At 39.4% G+C, this 22154-nt stretch overlaps 1 protein-coding gene across 1 annotated transcript in view; it reads left to right on the plus strand.

Annotated features, from left to right (window-relative positions):
* The window catches only part of p2rx3b (purinergic receptor P2X, ligand-gated ion channel, 3b), a 36635-nt gene extending 21003 nt beyond the window's left edge, over nt 1-15632 (plus strand). The window contains exons 5-12 of the mRNA XM_072383885.1: nt 4218-4311; nt 5193-5270; nt 5355-5496; nt 9228-9364; nt 11244-11337; nt 11513-11578; nt 11897-11974; nt 15065-15632. Coding sequence (XP_072239986.1) covers nt 4218-4311; nt 5193-5270; nt 5355-5496; nt 9228-9364; nt 11244-11337; nt 11513-11578; nt 11897-11974; nt 15065-15181 — 806 coding nt within the window. The 3' untranslated portion in view covers nt 15182-15632. The remainder of the gene's footprint in view (nt 1-4217; nt 4312-5192; nt 5271-5354; nt 5497-9227; nt 9365-11243; nt 11338-11512; nt 11579-11896; nt 11975-15064) is intronic.
* Nucleotides 15633-22154: the final 6522 nt, after the last annotated feature.

Genomic DNA, 22154 nt, shown 5'->3' on the forward strand with positions numbered 1-22154 from the left:
ATCTATTTAGAATATAACAAGTATGCGATAGAGTTAACTATGCAAGATTTGTAAATTATAGGGAGAAATAAGGTATTAGTAGTTCAAGAGGAGCAAGAAATATCATAGTGCACACACAAAGCAACAGGAAGTGATGCAATATGTCTTACCGCAAAGCAAAAACCAACAGATCATTTCACAAGTTTCTGGAGAAGCTTTTTGATAAATTTGTTTGACAATGTGTGGCAAACTTTGGTAGTTTTGGCAGACACTTTGACAATTTTCATTGAAAGTTTGGTTGAGCTTTTTTCAAACGAGGATGCCCAACCTCATCACAAGCACCCAGGTGGACATCACCCAAGTTCCTCTTCCTCGGACAAATTAAATCAGACACAATCAAATATTAAGTAACACGTCTTTTATCATTTCATACAGCACCACTGCCATTATTGTGTTAATTGTAATAGTCATACATGTTTTGTGTATGGGAGTATACATATATTATAACCTATATTATACATATCACACAGTTTAATAAAAGATAGAGAGACTGCCACATATCTCATTTGAATATGGGTTTTGCTAATATTTCATGTAACACAAGGTCATATCCTAAAGAGTGCTTAAGGGCTTTATATTGACAAAAGGTCCATGTTAATGTGAAAAATGTTTCAGAACAAGTGAGTATCTAAATTCTTTGTTATCATCACAATAAACAAGAAAGTAGTCTTGACCTAACAATCATCATAACACCCTTTTATTACAAAGGTGTGATATGTACAAAATAACAAAAGGAAGCATAATTTCTAAACACTGAGGGAGGACAAGTAGGAAAGTTCTACAAGAGTAAGGTGCTGGCAGATATAAGCGTTAGATGATAAGTTTTCCATTGACAATACATTTCTCAATCTGGCATCTGCAACACGAAGATAAAACATATCAAGAAATGGACAACTGGAGTGTGAACAATATGCTGGTCATATCTTTCTGTCTTTGTCATTTACACATGCTTATAGCGCCACCTACTGGTGGCCAAATAAGTCACTTATAACTTGTCCATACATTGTCCGATCTTCACCAAACTTCATAGGCTGCACTTTGGCTCCACCCAGAACACATACATATGTCCACACTTATGCATACTTATAGCGCCACCTGCTGGTGGCCATAAACGTCACTTTTTACGTCCGGCGGTACAACGTCTGACTGGGATTCTCACATCCTGCTCTACACTTGATGGACGACTGTGCTGTGCGGTGCGCATCGGACGGAGTCGAGCGCATACCCCGACGTGCGCCTGTGCGAGGGTCTGATCAACGCTGCTTGCAGCTTTAATTAGGGCCCGAGCAGTGAACTGCGAAGGCCCTATTTTTCCTGAAGGTGTTATTATTATTGTTTACGAAACCTCCTCCAAAACCACGCCAATTTTGGCAGGGACGTCAGTCATGGGGGGAAACGGCGCAATTTGGCATTTGCGAACATTAGAGGCTCTGTGGCGCCACCTACAACATCGCAATTATGCCAAACGAATGGGGTCATTTTGCTGTACCCTGACGAAACTTGGTACACACCTTCGTCATGCCCAGACACACAGAAATGCCTATGGACACCATGGCGTCAGGTCCACAGGAAGTCAGCCATTTTGAGTGGAACATGCGTTTTGACGTAATTTTTGCCTGTTTCCACACCTCGCATTTGATCGAACTCCTCCTACACATTTCATGCTACAGCCTTCAAACTTGGCCATGTTAGTCTTAAGCCATGGGGGACCAAAACATGGAAATCTTTCTCGAACCTTAAAAGGTGTGGCCGTGGCGAAACCTCAAAGTTCGACTGGCCATTACTCGCCATGAAAAACAAAGAAGCCTTTAACTCCCACATACATTAACCAATCTACCCCAGACTTCATATGTTGCACTTGGGCTCCACCCAGAATGCATACATATGACCAAATTTTTCGACTAATTTTGAATTTCCCCCACTGGGGGATCAATAATGTATTTTTCTATTCTATTCTATGATTCTGTTACAGAAAAGACAATAAACATGATTATAGCTCCCTCCAGTAATAGACATGAAGCACGTGGTGATGGTTAAATAACGGTGTTTTTTCCAGTACACCAACCCGTGACACCAGGTCTTTAGTCTTAAATAACCGTTTATCTTATATTTTCTTAACTTATGGTCAGAGCTGTATTTCTTCCCAATTGCCAGTAGTTTTTCTGCAACTTTGGCAAATTTGCCAATTTGCGTTGCTAAAGTGGAACCGGTCGAAATACCGGTATGCGGTAATTACTACTGCCTCTACTAATGACCTAATGACTAATGACCGACCAATTAGAGCCTTTACGGATGATTTTATGATTCATCAGAAAGCATTGGCAAATAGCATACCACCAACATTTTAGACTTTAGAACACTGCATAAAAAGACATGGTGAGCAAAAGAGAGAGGCTTATACTGTAGATGTCCTTCAGAGGCTCAGTCATCTCCCTTTCCGTCTCTCCTGCCACAACCTTATATTAAATTGATTTGTTTGTCGTGAGTGATCAGAACTGTGGCATATATTGGGAATTATTTTATCGTTAGTTTTCATCATATGAAGATGCAGGATTGGGCTATTTAGGCTTACAGGATAAACATGTCAAAATTGGTGAGTGGTGTGGACAGAAACAGAGATGACGGTGAGAGTGAAAATGCATAGCTCACTCATAAATGCTGAATTAATTACAATCTGATATATCTGTGGATATTTCTTACTGCCCCATATAGCTGCAAGGTGAAATCATTTTACAGACACTCATGAGTGCCATCGGATCAGATTAATGGCTAAATTACAATAAAACTGAGTTATTAAGTTCATATAGACACCTTAATCTGAGGAAAAACTTGGATTGGGTTACTTGCGATTGGATTAAGACCCCGAGATAACCGAGATAAACGTGCATATAGACGGCAGAAGTACGTGATGGATTGGATTGAGCGTTCTGTGCATGCTTGAGATTTTTTCTCGGGATCATCACCCGGAAGTCGAAGGAGAAGCTATTACTGTTGTTGTCGACACCGTCAGAAAGAAATAAACAACGCGATGGAGAATGCTATTTTGTACATCATGTTTGTGCCATAACCATGCTCATCACAAACAAAATGTAGAGGGACGTAGTTTCATCTTGCTCTTCGTTCGCCATCTTTGTCAAATACCTGAGTTTGTTGTTGTTGGTGGTGAAGAGGACTGGAAGTGGCTCTATTAGCGATAGTTGAAATGGGTACCTATCGTACCGGGGTATGACATGCTTTGTGCCAATGATTTGATTAATTCACTGCCATATAGCCAAGGATAATTACCCTTGCTCAAATAAGGAGCATAACCCAAATATAGCTATAATCAAGTTATACTCATCATGTAGACCCACTGACTGAGGTGTGCTGTTGTTTACCAACAAACAAAGAGGCAAGTGTTGCTTTTTTACTGTGCTTGTGGGGGCTGGGGGAGCTGTTAGATGTCATATTTCTTCGCTGAGTGCTGATGAGGTCATCAACGTTCAGATGCTAATGCAGGGACTTTCCTTCTTATGCTTAACCACAAGAATTACTTGACATTGTAAGATCAGAGAGAGTGGATTGATATTGGGCTTTCTTGCTGATGGTCTGACTTCTCTGTGTGTTTCTTTGTCCAACTGCTGCCACAGTGTTATTAGTAATTGATATGATTGTCATGACTGATCAAAACTGTAAACCTACATGCAACTGTAATGTGACAACGTCACAAAAGGTTTCATGCTGTAGTTTAACCTAAACCTTCCTCCGTCCAACAAAAGTGTGGGGACACCTTTGCTTCCTGTTTCATTGCATAGGCTTCTATGTCTTTGTCGGTGTTTAACAAAGAGTTCCAGCATTACAAATTGATAACTTTACAATAATAACTCTACCAGGAAAACTCAAAATGCAGGTATTACTGCAGTTGTACACAGTTTGAGCTTCAATAATCACTGCTCTTCCCTGTGGGGATAGAGATAATTAGGGGCATTAATATTTAAGGTTGGTTTACCAATGTCATTACTGGGGGTGGTGTTACCTGGCTGAGAACTGGCTGGAAGTCATCTGGCAGTCGGCTGGAAGGAGTAACAATTTTGAATTGCTTCATCTATATGTTTAAATATATATATAGATATAGATATAGATATATATATAGATATATAGATATAGCTTTGCTTCAAGAATTTTCTGTTTCCACCCAGGAATTCCCACAGGGAAATGTGTTCCTTTCAACAGCACTATCAAGGCATGTGAGATTAAAGGGTGGTGTCCTGCTGAGATTGATACCATCAAGACGTAAGATGATGTGCATGTGACGGTGTTTTGCTTTTTTTTATGAGGGTGTGCTACAGTTGTGCACAAATATCCAAATTAATCATTTTGAAACAGATTTATATCATGTTTTTTTTCTTAAAGCAAGGTTGTTAATTGCCCTTAAATTCAGACATGTCATGTGATATGCTATCTCACTTCTAAAGTTATCCACCTTTCAAGAGTTTTGAGATTGCAGATAGATTGCAGATTAAGATCTAACTCTGTCTATCTTATTTATATGTAGACAGAGGTGGAGGAGGATGGAGAGAGCATATACTAAAAGTACTACTGTGTTGATAATAAAAGCATAACCAAACAAGTGCTTTCATAATATAAGTTCACACTTTAGTTGAGAATATTTGAAGAATTTTATGCTAATATATGCCCTGTGATGAACTGGGATGGTGTTCTTAGTGTGCTAAAAACATGCTCATCTCATGACTGAGAGGTTCAGGAGGTCCTTTGTCCCCACAGCCATAAGGGTGTTTAACAGTGACTGCTGACATGTTTTTCTCTATTTTAATTAATTAATTATTGATTTATATTATTGATTTATATTATTATTATTATTATTATTATTATTATTATTATTATTATTATTATTATTATTGTTGTTGTTGTTGTTGTTGTTGTTGTTCTCATACACAATTATTGTAAATATTCGAAAAAAAGTTAAGCTACTTGGCTAATTTGAATTTCCCCCACTGGGGGATGAATAAAGTATTTTTCTTTTCTATTCTAAATCAAGTGTATTCTACCTGCATCTATTAGGATAGAGAAAGACTAGACTCTTATAAACAAACTTAAAACAAAGCTGTTTGGATTTATGTTTCTTCTCTTCTGTGTTCTTCCCCTCACATCAGTACACCAATGACTGAGGTGGAGAACTTCACGATCTTCATTAAGAATAGCATCCGCTTCCCGATTTTCAACTACACCAAGTACTACACTTTTTTCACGTTAAACATAAAGGTGATTATGATTGTCGTGATGAAGTCTGAAAAGTTGATTATATTTGTGCACAGAGGGAACTTCCTTCCATCTATTACTAAAAGTTACATCCAAACATGTAACTTTGACATGGTCAACAACACCTACTGCCCAATCTTCAGAGTGGGAGATGTTGTCCGCTATGCACAACAGAACTTCAGTGAACTGGCAGACAAGGTAAAGACATTAGTTGTTTTAAGGGTTTTAAATTTGCTTTAGAGCAATCCTATGCCATATATATTATCAAACAAAATTTTGGACACACATTCATTCAGAATTAATTAATAATTAATATATTATTCATACAACATGTAATCTATATTACATACTTAACAGATACTTATCTTATTATTATCAAAGCTATCTTCTTTACTCTGAAGGACCTTGGTCTCCATAGTCTTCCTCCATCTTCGTTCTTCAGGTGGAATCATTCAGTAATAGACCATGGTACTGTTAACAAAAAATTATCTATATTTACTCTCCAGTAAATTCCTGCAGGAGAACTTCACGATCTTCATTAAGAATAGCATCCGCTTCCCGATTTTAAATTACACCAAGTACTACACTTTTTTCACGCACTGTCAACACTCTGTATAGTAGGGACGGGCTTCTGACCTCAACTAGGGACGTTGTGGGGTGGATGAGGTCCGTCCTGAGTTTTTCAGGGCTCTGGATGTTGTAGGGCTGTCTTGGTTGACACGCCTCTGCAGCATCGCGTAGACATCGGGGACAGTGCCTCTGGACTGGCAGATCAGGGTGGTGGTTCCCCTCTTTAAAAAGGGGGACCGGAGGGTGTGTTCTAACTACAGGGGGATCACACTCCTCAGCCTCCCTGGTAAGGTCTATTCGGGGGTACTGGAGAGGAGGATCCATCGGATAGTCGAATCTCGGATTCAGAAGGTGCAGTGTAGTTTTCGTCCTGGCCGTGGAACAGTGGACCAGCTCTACACCCTCAGCAAGATCCTGGAGGGTGCATGGGAGTTTGCCCAACCAGTCTACATTTGTTTTGTGGACTTGGAGAAGGCATTCGACCGTGTCCCTCGGGGAGTCCTGTGGGGGGTGCTCCGGGAGTATGGAGTGCTGGCCCCTTAATAGGGGCTGCTTGGTCTCTGTATGACCGGTGTCAGAGTTTGGTCCACATTGCCGGCAGTAAGTCAGACGTGTTTCTGGTGAGGGTTGGACTTTGTCAGGGCTGCCCTTTGTCACCGATTCTGTTCATGATTTTTATGAACAGAATTTCTAGGTGCAGCCAGGGCGTTGAGGGGGTCCGATTTGGCAACCTCAGAATCGGGTCTCTGCTTTTTGCGGATGATGTGGTTCTGCTAGCATCGTCGGGCCGTGACCTTCACAGCCGAGTGTGAAGCGGCTGGGATGAGAATCAGCACCTCCAAATCCGAGACCATGGGCCTCAGCTAGAAAAGGGTGGAATGCCCTCTCCGGGTCAGGAATGGGATCCTTCCCCAAGTGGAGGAGTTCAAGTATCTCGGAGTCTTGTTCATGAGTGAGGGACAAATGGAACGGGAGATTGACAGGCTGATCGATGTGGCATCCGCAGTATTGCGGGCTCTGCACCGACCCGTCGTTGTGAAGAAGGAGCTCGATTTACCGGTCAATCTACGTTCCTACCCTAACCTATGGTCATGAGCTGTGGGTAGTGATCGAAAGAACGAGATCACAAAAACAAGAGGTCGAAATGGGCTTCCTCTGCAGGGTGTCTGGGCTCCCCCTTAGAGATAAGATGAGAAGTTCGGTCATCTGGGAGGGGCTCGGAGTAGAGCCGCTGCTTCTCCGCATCGAGAGGAGCCAGATGAGGTGGCTCGGGCATCTGGTTAGGAGGCCTCCTGGACGCCTCCCTGGTGAGGTGTTCTGGGCGTGTCCCACTGGAAGGAGACCCCAGTGAAGACCCAGGACACGTTGGAGAGACTATGTCTCTCGGTTGCCCTGGGAACGCCTCGGGGTCCCCCCGGAAGAGCTGTAGGAAGTTGCCGGGGACAGGGACGTCTGGGTTTCTCTGCTGAAGCTGCAGCCCCTGTGACCCGATCCCTGGAGAAATGGTAGACGATGGATGGATGGATCTAAATGTACCCATTATACCTAAAATGACCTTGAAAAATTTGAGCTCTGCACATGAACACAGGAGAATTGGCTGCCATGCTATAGAAGCTGACAAATAATAATAATAAAAAAAACAATTCCAGATGTCACTAAAAAAATATCAAAAGAAAAAGTAGGGTAATGTTACAGGACCTAACAAGAATAATGCTATTATATTTTCATATATACTATGATATATATGAAGAACAAACATTGTCACAATAAGATAAAACAAAAATAAAATGTTCTGGTTTGCATGTAATACAATTTGCTTTTCTTATTTACTTTTTCGAAGGATCTGAATGTGGTTTATGTGTTAAATCAGTAGATGTGCAACATAATGCAGGTTGTATATATTAAAGAGCCATGCATTCCAAGATAGCAAGGAACGTTTTTAAAAGGATTTTAAAGACATTCTAAAGGCTGCAAACTTCCAAGACTTCCAAAAACTTAATTTTGTGTAAAATTTGATAAAATCGTAAATGGACTGTACTTCTTGTCTAGCTGACCACTCAAAACACTCTATATGCCACATTCACCCATTCACTCACACACTCATGGAGCATGTCTTAGTCTATACAGTTTAACAAATTACACTCATACAACAACGGATGCATTAGTAGATAATTGGTCCCCGGGAAAGCTAGGAGTCAAATCACTGACCTTGAAGTTGCCAGAAGACTGCTTCAGTCGCTCCAACTAACCAAACATTTTTACTTTAGATGAAATGAGACCCAAACTGCAGCTTTAACTATAAAGCAGAGATGATAATGATAAGATTATAATTATCATTTCCATTTCTGATTCATGACACAGATTTGGATAAACACGCTGCTATTGTAATGTTGTTTATTTTCCATTCGTGATGATACAGAGCACTGAGGTAAATGGTGTATATAGGCACACTTAATTTGTTTTATTACCGTAATCAACCACAGCTTCAATCTCCCTTGATTTACAGTCTACACAGAGCAGAGGGAGAAATTATCCTGATCAAGTTCTTTTCATCATTTTTTTACCTGAATATTGGCAATTTCACAGACAGAGGTTAATAGAAATAGTAAATATTTAATGCGGAAAACTTTTTTTACGCTTGCTTAGCTTGGTTTTGCTTGTTTCAAATAAGTCTTGATAGGCATTGAGGGGAATGGAAACAGCACTGTGAATCACATCTGACTTGGCAAAGACTAAAATGTTGTGAATCTACTATTTCTGGTCTGAGCAAGGAAACAATTAATTAATTTGAAAGAGCAGCATCTTTTCATAATATGACGTAATGTGATATAATATCCCAGATATTCCCAGAAACAAAAGTAATTCCTAACAAATAGCTGTCAGTTTTCTTTTCTGCTGGATGTCCAACACAGGTGTTCAAATAAAGGTTTATTTCTGGTTAGGACAACTACTTCTTACACACATTTACAGCAGCTGGCAACATAATCCATAATATTGTCAACCTACTCTACAGCCTGTCCTTTTTTTGTTTGTTTATTTTCTTCTCACATCAAACACATCATTGGGAAGGTGTCTGATTCCCATTTCTATTTTGTAGCTTTTCACAAGATCGCTTGAACAATGAGTTGAAATGGCCAGCTAATTTGAATCTTGAGGCAAAATAAGAAGCCTTCTTTGGTGTGATACAAGTGTGTCACATCTCCTGCAGAGGAATATAATCTTATACAGATACAGAAAGCATACTACTTCTCCCATACAAATAATCAAGGTCAAACACACTGCATATAAATGCAGTTTCTAAATGTAAAAGCAGAGATTTAGTTATCCATGTATCGCTCTCTTGTTGATACATCTGCCAGGGAGGAGTAATTGGAATAAAGATTGGCTGGATGTGCGATTTGGACAAGTCAGATGACCAATGTAACCCTTCATACTCATTCACTCGACTGGATGCTATGTCACAGAAGAACGCTGTCTCACCTGGCTACAATTTCAGGTATTTGGATACTCTGATATGCTCCAAAGAGAGAATACAGTTAGATAACTTGACCACCACTGACAAGATTACAAGAAAATTTTATGCAGAGATTCATTATCCCCTGTCAATTAAACATGTTTAACCCAACACCTGACTCTTTTATTAATGTAAAATGTTTTAAAGATAACCATGGATGTCATAATGTTGTGGAAAGAAATGACATATTTAAAGATTCATTGTGTAATTGTTACTACGGTTGGACCTCACACCGACGTTATCTTTGGGTTGTGGGAGGAAATCACTGTGCTTGGAAAAGCCTCAAAGAAAAAGTCCTGAACTGATCAGCAGGTTGAAACCCAAAACTTTCTGGTGGGGTGACACAACACTATATATCAAACCAGTATCAAATACATGTTACACTATAAAGTCTGAGTAAAAGAAATTCAGAGCTTTTCATGGAAACAAGATCTATGAAAGCAAGCCAAAAACAAGTAATTATGTTCTAACAAAAAAAAAGTCCTGGTCCCCCAACACCTGATGAAGACTTCATTAATCTGTGTGACGGCCGGGCTGGCACAGCTTCAATTCTATGTACACATATATGGTGATGGTGGTTCGATTCCCAGTCAGGGCTTCCCTCCAGCAATCTTGATACTAATATGAGCGTGAGGCATAGAATTGGAGCCATGGCGGCTTGGGTGTTGCGCATATTAACAAAGTCTGCATCAGGTGTTGGGGGACCAGAACATACTGGTGATGGCAGTAGTAGTGTTTTCTGTCATGTTGCCAGTGTCCAGTAAAACAAAACAGCACCCGTGGCTGTCCATACATTATACAAACAGAGAAGACCACTTAGACAAAAAAAAAAGATACAATGTGAGTTTCAGTTTTTCATTGTAGTCATACAAAGAATAGAATAAATACATAAAGAGTATAGAAAATGGATGGCTGTTGTCAGTCATTTGCCTTGTTTTGTAAACAGCCAATCAGAGTTTTGTCATTGACAACTTCATGTTGAGCAGTCAAAAAAAAAATACATCAACAAAGGCTGATGATAGCAAGGATGCACACACAGGGAAAATACAAGAGATAAACATTTACTAATGTTCCAGATGTGCCCAACGGTAAATTGTCGGCTTTGTGTATAAAGAACAAAGAAACAACCAGTCACAGTGTGTCACTTCAACTAATAAAATCTAGCAAAAATTGGTAACCTGTCTGGAATGCTAGTGGTTGCTCCTTCAAGTAGTCCTGTTAGCATTTAGCCCTTTTCACACATCAGCTGTGCTTTATCAATGAAAAATTATTGTTAACCTAGTGTTCCTCTTTGGTAATTACACCTGCCAAAGAGAGGAAGCTCAGCACTGCATCAGTATGTATTTACATACAACATGTTGTTGTCGTGGGATCAGCTGAGTGACAACAGCATTATTGGTTAGAATGGTTCCTGTGGCTCTGGCTCTACCTTACACACATTGCCTGTTTCGCTTCTGTTAATACATGCCGACTCAAGCATATATTAGTGGCAGCTTAACTTTAACCCCCCACTCTGCCTCTGTACTGTCACACACTGTGTACTTCACAAATGTGAAAAGGCTTCTTCTCCAAGGAACATCTGTATAATGAAGATTTAGCTGAGAAAACACTGAATTAGCTAGATAAGTTGGTTGTTAGCTGATGTCACAGTTTAAGTAAATCAGGTGTTAAATTTAGTATCTTTTGATAAGTATTTCATATAAAACACTCCAATCATATATTTTTCACAGTTTATTCTATTCTTACCCTCACTTTATTTTTCTTATATTAAAAACTGAAACTACTTCATAGATATATACTAAAGTATGAGATCTGAATTATTGTAACAGCCATAAATAATGTGATGGGTTTGTCTGTACAGGTTTGCCAAATACTATAAAATGGAAAATGGGACAGATTACCGCACGCTGGTCAAAGCCTATGCTATTAGATTTGATGTTCTGGTCAATGGAAATGTGAGTATATATTTTAATATATGCAACAGTTTGGGTTTCAGTCACTTATTCCCATTCAACACAAGAAAGTAAAAACAAAAATGAAAGAAACAGTTCTTGTGCTACTGCTCTAACTTGGTGCTAAAGCTATCAAAGTAACTGAAACATGTTATCAACTATTGGTGTTCCTTTGTAGGCAGGCAAGTTTAACATGATCCCTACACTCATAAACATGGTGGCAGCATTTACATCAGTTGGAGTGGTGAGTTTTACTGGTATAATTGTCAGAACCAGTGTAGAGGTTGCTTATGTACCAGTTTTTTTTTTTTCATTTTGTAATTGGTTTTTCACAATAATATGTTAAATTCCTTAATTAACCTTTGGCATAGATACACCTATTTTTTTTAAAGTAATTTTAAAGTAATATATTGTTGCTGCATTTTTTCAATTAAACATTTCATCTTTTTTTTCAGTAAAAGTAAAGTTGGCTACTTTAAAACATTGAAATTAAGTCAAAGGAAATAGTAAAGTTGTACTTCTCTTGTTTCAATGTATTATTGTTGTTGTTTTATTCACTTAGGGCACAGTGCTGTGTGACATCATACTACTGAACTTCCTGAAAGGGGCAGAGCAGTACAAGGCCAAGAAATTTGAAGAGGTAAAATACCAGGTTCTTATGATAATTATTCAGTGTAATGTGCATCACAAAAAATATATATATATAATAGTAATCATTATTATTATCGTTATAAGCCCCGGTAATGCGTTTTGCTACAAGACATGAACCGATAAAGATAATAAAGACAACCAAAGCCACTGTGCAGTGACTTATGAAGAAGCCTCCAAACTGCTCACAATCTGTGCTAACTATACTCAAAATCATTTTGAAAGAGAAGCAGTTATACAGAGACAAACTTCAGAATACAAATAAGTGCTATATTTAAGTTTCTTTTGGGCTCTAGTTGTCATGGTGAGAGCTGGGCTGACTCAAAAATTGGACTCAAGAGCAGACACTTACACAAAGGGATTTGAGTAAAAGACTAGGTTTATTTAAAGGAAGGTGCAGCAGTAAGCCGTTGAGTGGATCCAGGGGAACGGGTGACTCTGAGAGGAGAGGGAGATGGTTAGAGTGAATTGGAGAGAATAATTTATCCAGATGAAAGTGAGGGTTTTTCCTTACAGAATCCAGGAGTGTTTCCAGAGTGGAGGGGAGGGTGCTGGCTGTGGTGTAGAAGGTATTGAGTCAATGGCGGGGCCAGCAGGTAGGCGGCTAGCAGGCAGGAGTCTCGGATTCCACAGTGGAGCGCTATATCCTTTAGTGCAAGAGCAAGAGCTGAACCAGACTCTGCCCCGGGCTTCCTGGAAAACCTGCTCAGCCCCGCCTAAGACCCAGAAACCAAACAAACACCACAGCTAAGCATAATCATGACACTAGTGGCCTTTATTTGAAAGTCTCAGGACAGGAAAATGGGGGAAAGAGAAAGAATGGGGAATGTTATGCAGCAAAAAGCCACAGGCTAGATTTAAACCTGGGCCAGCTGCGTTGATGACCTTCAACCTCTGTATGTTTGTGACCACTCAACCAGCAGAACACACACAACACCACACATTTCCTTTTTTTTCTTCATGGGTTTTCTCCTTTACAAGTGAGAGATGGAAACATTGGGAAGTCAATGGAAAAAAAAGTCACATGTGAGAAAAAAAGGATTGAATTTAAATTTGCGGTTAGGAGATATATGCACTCTGTGTATAATCTTGAATTGTGTTGCATTGTCATGATCAGTAAAATCGATTTAGCATGTTTCCATATATCTTCCTACTCAATGTCACTGATTTTAATAGAATGATCTCTTTCCCATTTATCTCTGACCCTTGCCAGACCAAAGGTGGCTACACACCTATCCCCATAGAAAAGACTCATGGGCATTCTCCCAGCTGTTTGTTTGAGGGAGATATTTCTGGATACTCAGTTAAGATTGTGCAGTGCTTTATAAGATGTCTTATCTGTAAAAAGCTGTTTGGGGAAGTCATATTTCTCAACCATCTGCTAAAACGAGAGTATTATAGTACTAGCAAGAAAGTCTTTCAATGTACCAATGCCATTAGTAGCTCAACGTCGATAACCAGTATCAAATAGTCCTGGCTGAAACTCAGGATTATTCATAATACGTGAGAAGGCAGATGTAAATTTAGACCTTCTCTCAAGTTTACGCGTAAGCTGCCATGCCTTGATAGTAGTAAGTGTTACAGGGTTGTCACATCTCTGTCTAATCGTTTTGAATATCTTAAAAAAGAGGAGGTCTCTCAGTGGGTATTCTGAAAGGGATGCTTCCACATCCAGCCAAATAGAAGTTGTTCTGTTTGAGACACAGTGGTATATATATCAAGTGCACACACAGTTGGTACCTCCTAATATCTGATAAATCTAGACCACCCACAGTAAAAGAGCTAAGCCGGCTCTGCACATTTAAAAAAATTAACCCTGTCAGAAGCGTTGATACCAACGTGGTCAGACCCCTTTCCAGAAAATTTCACCAAACCTGTGTGTGTGTGTAAGACAGACAGAGAGCGAGAGAGAGAGAGCGAGAGAGAGAGAGAGAGAAAGAGAAAATGTCATTCAAACAATCTACTAGAAAACTTCAGTCGTTCAAGTTGTCCTTTTCCTCATCCCATAGACACTAATAGACACTAAGACCATAATTCTGCCTCTAGGTTAAGAAATTATGAACAAACTATGTTTTTTTTCATTTTGGCGTTCTGTAGATAACTCTTTGTGCTGGATTACAACAAAAGATTGCGTTACTGAAATTGTGTTTTTAACAGAAATGCAGTAGAAGAAACAGAGTTGGATGACTAACTTTTTCTGGCAGATCCTTCTAGTGTCAGTGGGTCCTGACCATGTCTCATTTTCTTGCCCAAGCAGTTATTAACTGGTGTCTGCTATAGGTTCTCAGGATGTGTTCAAGCACTATCCTGAGATGTGGGTTAACCCCAAGTGTACCTTTAAAGAAATAAAATTGTGTGGTGTGGTTGGCAGACAAGGTAAGCTGAGTGAAGGGTTGGGGAGGGTGATGGTGAAGAGCTGATCTGCACCTGAGTGATCAGGCAGTTGTTACCTGTTTTTTAAAAGGGTTGCTTTCATTATCTTTAAGGCCATGTTGTGTGATAAAGTGAGGTCAAATGGTACTGATGACCTCTACCTAAGACCACAATTTTCAAAGCAGTTATAAACCCATGTTGAGGTGGGTTATAGGATTTCACTTCCTTTGAAGGCAAATAGTAGGGTTTGTAGATGTCATCTTTGCACAATGAATGTTTCTAATTGCATCAACATTAATTGTAGTCTAGGATTTTCATCACCATATTGTTTAATTTAACTTGTGAGGGGATTTACATGATACAAACAGAAGTGAATATTTAGACAAAGAAAATACCCCCCTCCCCTCCAAATTAGTAAACATTCTTTTATTATTATTCATTTTTAGATAAGTAAAATGGTGAAATGTTTTTAATGACAGGTTCTGCATTGATGATAATGGCTTTGGATTTGTCAGATTAACTGAAGAAATAACATTTCAGTAATTCTGTACTAAATGATTGTAGTAATTTTATATAAAAAAATTTGATCCAATGTAACTTGTACTTTTTTAGCAATTTGTTGGATTAACACGGGAATTAGGATGTTGTAAAAATTAGTTAAAGATTAGATCTCTCGTTTTCTCTCTCTCTCTCTTATGAAAAACTGTAGGTGTCGGACAGCTCTCTGGAATCCCACAGCAATGGCTTTTATCGCTCCCAGCTGTCACTCAGACAAACAACACTCAGGTCCAGTGACTCTGGGGCATTTTCTATTGAACACTGCTGAATCAACAGGACCAACAGTTTGGCTAATTTAGGGATCTTGCTTACAACAAAAAACATGTTTTTATCAGTGTGAAAAGATGTTTCTCAGGTTGAGTCCATTGAAAACAACTGTACACAAAGACAAACACATATGAAACAACACAATATAAAAGAATGGATAATTTTGCATGGGGATATTTTTTGCATGTGAAAGAAGCTCAGGATCTTCTGAGTTATGTGTCTTGACGTGACTGTAATTTGCTTATAAAAAAGGGGCATGAACCCCTTCAGTTGTTTGGCTCTCTTTAATAGATCTGATTTAGTTTCAATCACAGAGCTAAAATCCCAGTGTATATTGTACCCTTTAAATGTACATTTAACACCAGTTTCAGTGTCTATGTAGGTCCAAGAGTTTGGTGTTCACTGAATTTTGTCAAAAGTTTAAAATATATACTCCAAATAAAGAGTTATATTTGAACCCTTACAGTGTGTAATTGTACTCCATCGCTTTTAGGCACTATTCCAGTGATTTTCAACACCTGCAGTGTACACCTAAAATCCCAGAGAGTAAAAGATATACTCTAAGTAAGTGTTTTATAGGAATCTGTAGAGCTTATCATTTAACACTATGAAAATGAGAATATACTCTCTGCTTGGTGTACACCTAACAGTTTTAAAGTGAATTATCATCACTTCAAGAATTTATAGTCCACACATTATTTTCTTGAAATATGTCTTTATCATATTATAATAAACACATTAACAAATGTACTGAACACCAAATCAGTTTGTACCAAAATTACACAGCCATGGTGTGATATAAGCTTGAAAAAAGATTTTTTTTTGTATCATCACTGAGATACAAAAACAAAACAAAAGTGTAAAAGATTAAACATAAAAGTTCAAATATATCCTACACCAGTACATGCACTGGCACGACATACTGGTAATCTCTGTCAAAACCATATGTTGGCTGCAGATCAAATGGCTTAAACAAGTGCAACCAGGGTTTTTCCTGCTTAGAGAATTTGGTGTCGTCCGCCACCGCCAAATTCCTTACTGCCACCAGCTCACGGCTGGTTTTCAATCGGTAATTTCATCAAGCGTTTCCCAGTTGGGATCTGTCATTTAATTCATATGTAGCTGCAGTTTCACACAACCACCAGTACTGGCGGTGGCGCTGTGTAGAAATTAGCACCGGCCAACATGTCAAACAAAGCATCTTTTACCACCACATCCATAGAGACGAAGAAGAGGAAGTTTTCACTGCAACAAACATGGATGATGACAGATCGACAAAAAGGGTTAGTATTGTTTCTTTTGCACCCAAACACGTCCAGTTCATTGGAGACTGGTCCATAGCTCCAATGGGGCACCGCCCTCCTTGATAAGAGGAGGGGAAATGTAAAATATATTTTTACAAATTCAGTTAAAAATGTCGGTTTACACACTTATGTGTGCCTATATACAATATGAATTATATACACTACATTTCCCACCTACTAACATTCATTCACCAGTGAATTTCCACCGACTCGTATCGATTCTGTCATGGGGCGCAGGTCAGAACGCCCCAGCAGTGCAGCCGAACAGCCAATCATGTACTGTTGCCAGTGTAAATTAATAAATATTTGGCCAATGAGTGTCGCAGAATTTTATGGTCTTGACGCGCTGAAAATGATGGCGAACTTCATGAGCGATGTGCAGCTTCCACCAAATTCGTTGAGATCCTTATTAATCTTGTATTATACAATTGAAAATTGTTCATTTACTTTATCTGTGAAACTGGTGATTTTGAGAAGGAGATTAAATAGTAGTCGTCGTCTGACTATTAATTTGAATTCTTATACTGGACTAGGCAGGGAAAAGTATAGTCACATCAGACTAGACTAGACAATGAAGACAGGCAGCTAAAACACAATAATTTGTGTGTTTTTTTCTATATAAAAATACCCCTGCGCAACAGACTTAGAGAGAGGCACTTTGATGTATGCTGTAAAGCCATTGATGGTCCAAACCATGCAAGAGGTCTTTGAGTATAAAGACTGCATCAGGAGGTTCTACAAGATGAAACCAATGTTTTGCCACGGGCTGTGCCTTGTGCAAGTGGTGGTTAAGCTGAACTGAGCACAGTTCAGTACTCAGTACAGAACAAAGTACATATAAAAAATAAATGGATATGCTTTAAAATAGTACTTGTCATTTTTTTTAAATTCATGTTCTCTGTTTTTTGATTCATGTTCACTCCTAAAATAGACTGCTAATAAAACAATTGCTTGAACCAGTTGAAGGCATGCTACATGTGCACTTGTGATTGTCAGAAACGCTGGTGCAGGAAGGACCCAGATGCAGACTTCACAAAAAAATCAAAAGGTTTATTCCAAACAGGCACAAGGCAAAAACAGAAAACGCGGCTGAGCCGGACATCAAAAATATTAAACATTCGCAAAACAAGGCTGTGATAAATGACAAACAAGGCTATGATGCATAAAGAAGACTATGGTCAACTATGAGGCAAAACCAGACTTGACGTGACGTGAGCGTGGAAGTTAAAGTGAGGATTTTGCAATGAGTGAGAGGAACCAGGAAACTATATACTTTGGGGAGGTGATTGGTGATGATGTGCAGCTGTGAACCAGAAAAAAAGGTGACTAGAGTGAAACTAAGTGGCAGGGGAAGAACATAACAAAGAACCTGAAAACAAGAATATTAAAACATAAACCGTGACAGAGCGCCCCTCCTCAAGGATGGCTCCCAGACATCCACAAAGGGTGGGAGGGAAGGGCTCTGATGGGCCTTGGGCTGGCTCCCATCTGGCGGGCGGCCAGACCTCCGGCGACCCGGACGCCCCTCCAGAGCGGCGAGGAGAAACGAGGGCAGACGTGAGCCAGCCCGGGCTCCCATTGGTGAAGGGCAGTGGTGAATCCACCCGGTTTCCCACTGGCGAAGGCGAGGACAGGCGTGAGCTCGCCTGGGCTTCCACTGGCGATGGCAAGGACAACCGTGACCTCGCCCAGACTTCCACTAGCGAAGGCGAGGGCAGGCATGAGCTCGCTCGGGCTTCCACTGGCGACGGCGTGAGCTCGCCCGAACTTCCACTTGCGATGGCGAGGGCAAAGATGAGCCCACCTGGCCTACCCCCGGCGAAGCCCACAGCCCCCCTCTCAAGGAACGGCTCCCAGACGTTCCAAATTCAGGGTGGGAGGGAGGGTCTCTGAATGCCGGAGCAGGCTTGGTCGTGGCTTGGTCGTGGCTGTGGCAACAGGCTTGGCCGTGGCAACAGGCTTGGTCGTGGCAACAGGCGTGGCTGGAACCACAGTCTCGGTCGTGGCTGCAGCCGTCTGGGTCATGGCTGAAACAATTGGCGGAGTCAGTGGAGTGCTGGTGCAGGACCTTGACAGCGGAGTGCTGGTGCAGCCGCTTGCAGCAGCGCCGGGAGCGGAAGTAGGAGATTTCAACAAGGTCCACAATAAGAATGGTGTTTTTGATACAGTTGGCTCTCTTTAGCAGTCAGTCAGTCATAATAAATGCCCTTTAAGGTTGTTATTGTGGACAAAATCGACAACATCAGATCCTTCTTGTTCTACTCAAAGCAACTACCATACAACAATGTGCATTTAGGTGAGCTGTTTGCACAACAGAAGTCTGCCAATAGCTGTTAACTTAGGTGTGACTCATTGTGTCTTGATATTCTAAATCCACAATTATTTATTTTATCTCAGTGGTGCTGAGGTCCAGATTTCTTAGATGACATACCTCCTTACTGTAGATGTTTGTGTTGCTATCTGTCATGAGTACATGAGTGGGAGTCTCATCAGATGTTGGATGGGCAGATGGCGAAAGGAGTCATTTGTAAAAAGAGTATACGAAAGCAGGTTGAGGGCAATGTCTCTTGACTATCTCATGCTCAAGACAAATGCTGAGGAGATTCGGTCCTGTCATGGCTTTCTGTCCCCAAGAAAATTATGATAAATGAGCCAAGTGAATTATAGAGGCTTATAGAAGTTACACCGTTTCAATAATAGCAGTAGGGACATTCACACTCCTAGTGTAGATCTGACAAGGTATTGATGCAGTTTAATGGTATGTCCTTCGGATCAAGAAGGGTGGTTGATGACCTCTATTTTCTGTTTTTTAAAGGGAGTGAAGAACTTGTTTCATGTCTCTGGGAAGATCTTGTTGCTTTATGCTGTTTAGCTGTCTCCATACCCAACAAATGTCTCCCCTTACTTTCATTTACATTAGCAGTCAAAAGTTTGGAAACAGCTTCTCAGTTAATGTTTTTTCTTTATTATCATGACTATTTACATTGCAGAAGGCATCAAAACTGTGAATGAAGACATGGAATTATATAGTAAACAACAAATTCATATGATGGACCCATATTCATCTGAGAAGATGTGTCCAAACTTTTGACTGGCAGAATTGTTAAGCTTAAAGTGGCCTCCATTATGCTTCTTGTAGTTTTTGGTTGGCATTTTTGATACCCCACCTTCGTCTTTTGCCACTTTGAAGACCTCAAGGTTTTTATACTTGAATGCAATGGACATGGAGCACACACAAGGCATTAAATCAACCGTTTCTTTGGCTGATGGAAGTTTTGAGTGAATATATGGCCTTTTCCACTCGTACCTTCTCAGTCCAACTCAACTCGACTTGACTCAGTTATTGGAATCTTCTGTTAGGGGGTAGCACCTGCTATTCCTTAGCAACAATTAGGCCAGGGTTCAAAGCACGCCGAGTGGAGCTGAAAATGTGATGCCTTAGTTTATCAACATAGGCTACATAGCTAGTCTACCTTGGCTTGATACAACTTTCCCACCATAATATTGACAGCTATATAATGCAAACATTTAGAAGTAATCGGATGTGGGAAAGGCTGCCTGGGGTTATGGTGGTTTGGACCATAACGTCACAGCAAGATTATTCCTGGTTTCTATCCCTTCTGAATGGAGTTTGATTTTTTTCACTGGGTAATCTGGCTTCTTCCCAGTCCAAAAACATGCATATTAGGGTAATTGGTGACACTAAATTGACCCTAGGAGCGATTCTTCATGTACACGGTTATTTTCTGTTAAACAAATTAAGAAAGTTAGTCAGTATTTCAAATTGTCTTATAGATGTAATTGAATATATGCAATGGTGATGTTATCTACCATTGTCCGTTGATGTTATTGTCAAGTAGAAAATATAATGATAACATGTAAATATAGCTACGCTGTTAAAGAAATAATTTCTATAATTTCTTATTTCTAAATAAGTTCTATGTGTATGTATTAGTATTAGCCATATGGTTTCACAGGATCAGTTATATTGTATGACAGTAACAGTAACTTACCAGGGAAGCAGTTTCAAGAGACTTGTGTTATTTTACATTGTCTTCCAATACTTGTTTCCAATGATGATTTTACCTTTCATTTACCTGTTTTTTGGATGATGCTATGCTTAAGCATTGTCCAGAGTATCTGCTCCCGTGGTGGATGTTAACTACATGTTAATATTAATGTGGTTGTTAGCAGCGGTGGTTTATAGCAAAGTTGGATTGTAATAATCAGGTATGATAAAACACCATACAAATACATATGGGTTTGATCATATAATTGCTGATGACCATATATTATTTATGCATTTTGTTTTGTTATGTACAAATGGACTACAACAACAATAATATTTTTTTAACTGTGTGAACAATGAAAACTACAGCAAATTTATGTCTAATTTGAAAATAGGAAAACATGAGCAAAATGTATAATTTCTATCAAATCATGTGGCACATGTGATTGTTACGCCTACACTGATATTCATCAAAGATTCAAAAATGTGTTTTATTAGATTATTGATGTTGTTAATTGGTTAATTCTCCTCACCTTTATGAAAGTAACCTGCTCTTTTGATGATCAAGTTTTGAAAATGAAATTTTCAAGATATTCCAATACTTATAGAACTGTTTGTAAAGTTCAAACAAGTCAAGCTCCTAATGCATCACTCATCTAATGTAACAAGATTTGATGTAATTTATTGGTATGAGCATTTATATTAAATACTTACACCTCTGGTGGTAAAAAGTTATTATTAGTACCTTGAAAAGTGTGTGAAGTTGGGTGGGTGTCTGCTTGGATAACAATGCTTTGCAGCTTTCATATGCTAATGTAGCATTAGCAATAATGTATATCCTATATATACTAATTTGGGTCGAGATGAGGTGGTATGAGCTAAAGTAGGAATCAAATCAAATATAGCACTAACTTTATGATATACAGTATATGTATATGAGTTGAATCTATTTCTAATAATATACATACCAATATAGTGCTAAATAATGGAGGTAATGCTGATCAAACTATTGAATGCTAATGTAACACTAGCTACATTAATTGTAGAAGTAATTGATTTTTTTCAGATTTAAAGCTAATATAGCAAGTTGTTCTTTTTATGTGGTTTAAAAATCAGGCAAAATGCAGGCTACTGTTAGGTTCTAAAGGTTTCTAGACATTGTTCTATGTGAGTTTTTAAATCAGGCAGAAAACGAATCCCCTATTGGGTCCTAAATATTTCTACACACTGCCAATAGGGAGCGATGTAGAATTATACACAGATTGGGTGGGGAGGTTGGTATGAAAGGCATACACATACACAAAAAAATCTGAAAAAAGTCCCTTTTAGGGACTGAAGAGATTTTCCGAGCAAAACCCATTTAGGAGCATGCTGAATGCAGTTAGACTGAAGTCTAAATGGGGTCGGTGGTTTTCGTCCCCAAAGGAAAATGCGTCCCCAGTTGACTGATTTTTGAGTTGCCTAAAGGATGGTGGTTGGCCTGGTCATGTCACTAATAACCATAAGTACAACCTCTGTGAGATAAATGTGAAGAAGATAAACATGAACTATTTCTGGATATCGGGGCTCGGGCTGACGGATTTCCTGCGAGAACTCTGTCACTCCAAGTCCAGCGCTGCCATACTTTACCTGCGACCAATAATTGTTTGCTTTAAGATTTC

Source organism: Leuresthes tenuis, unplaced genomic scaffold (genome assembly GCF_036924035.1).
Source record: "Leuresthes tenuis unplaced genomic scaffold, fLeuTen1.0.hap1 SCAF_4, whole genome shotgun sequence".
In the NCBI taxonomy this organism is placed as follows: Eukaryota; Metazoa; Chordata; class Actinopteri; order Atheriniformes; family Atherinopsidae; genus Leuresthes; species Leuresthes tenuis.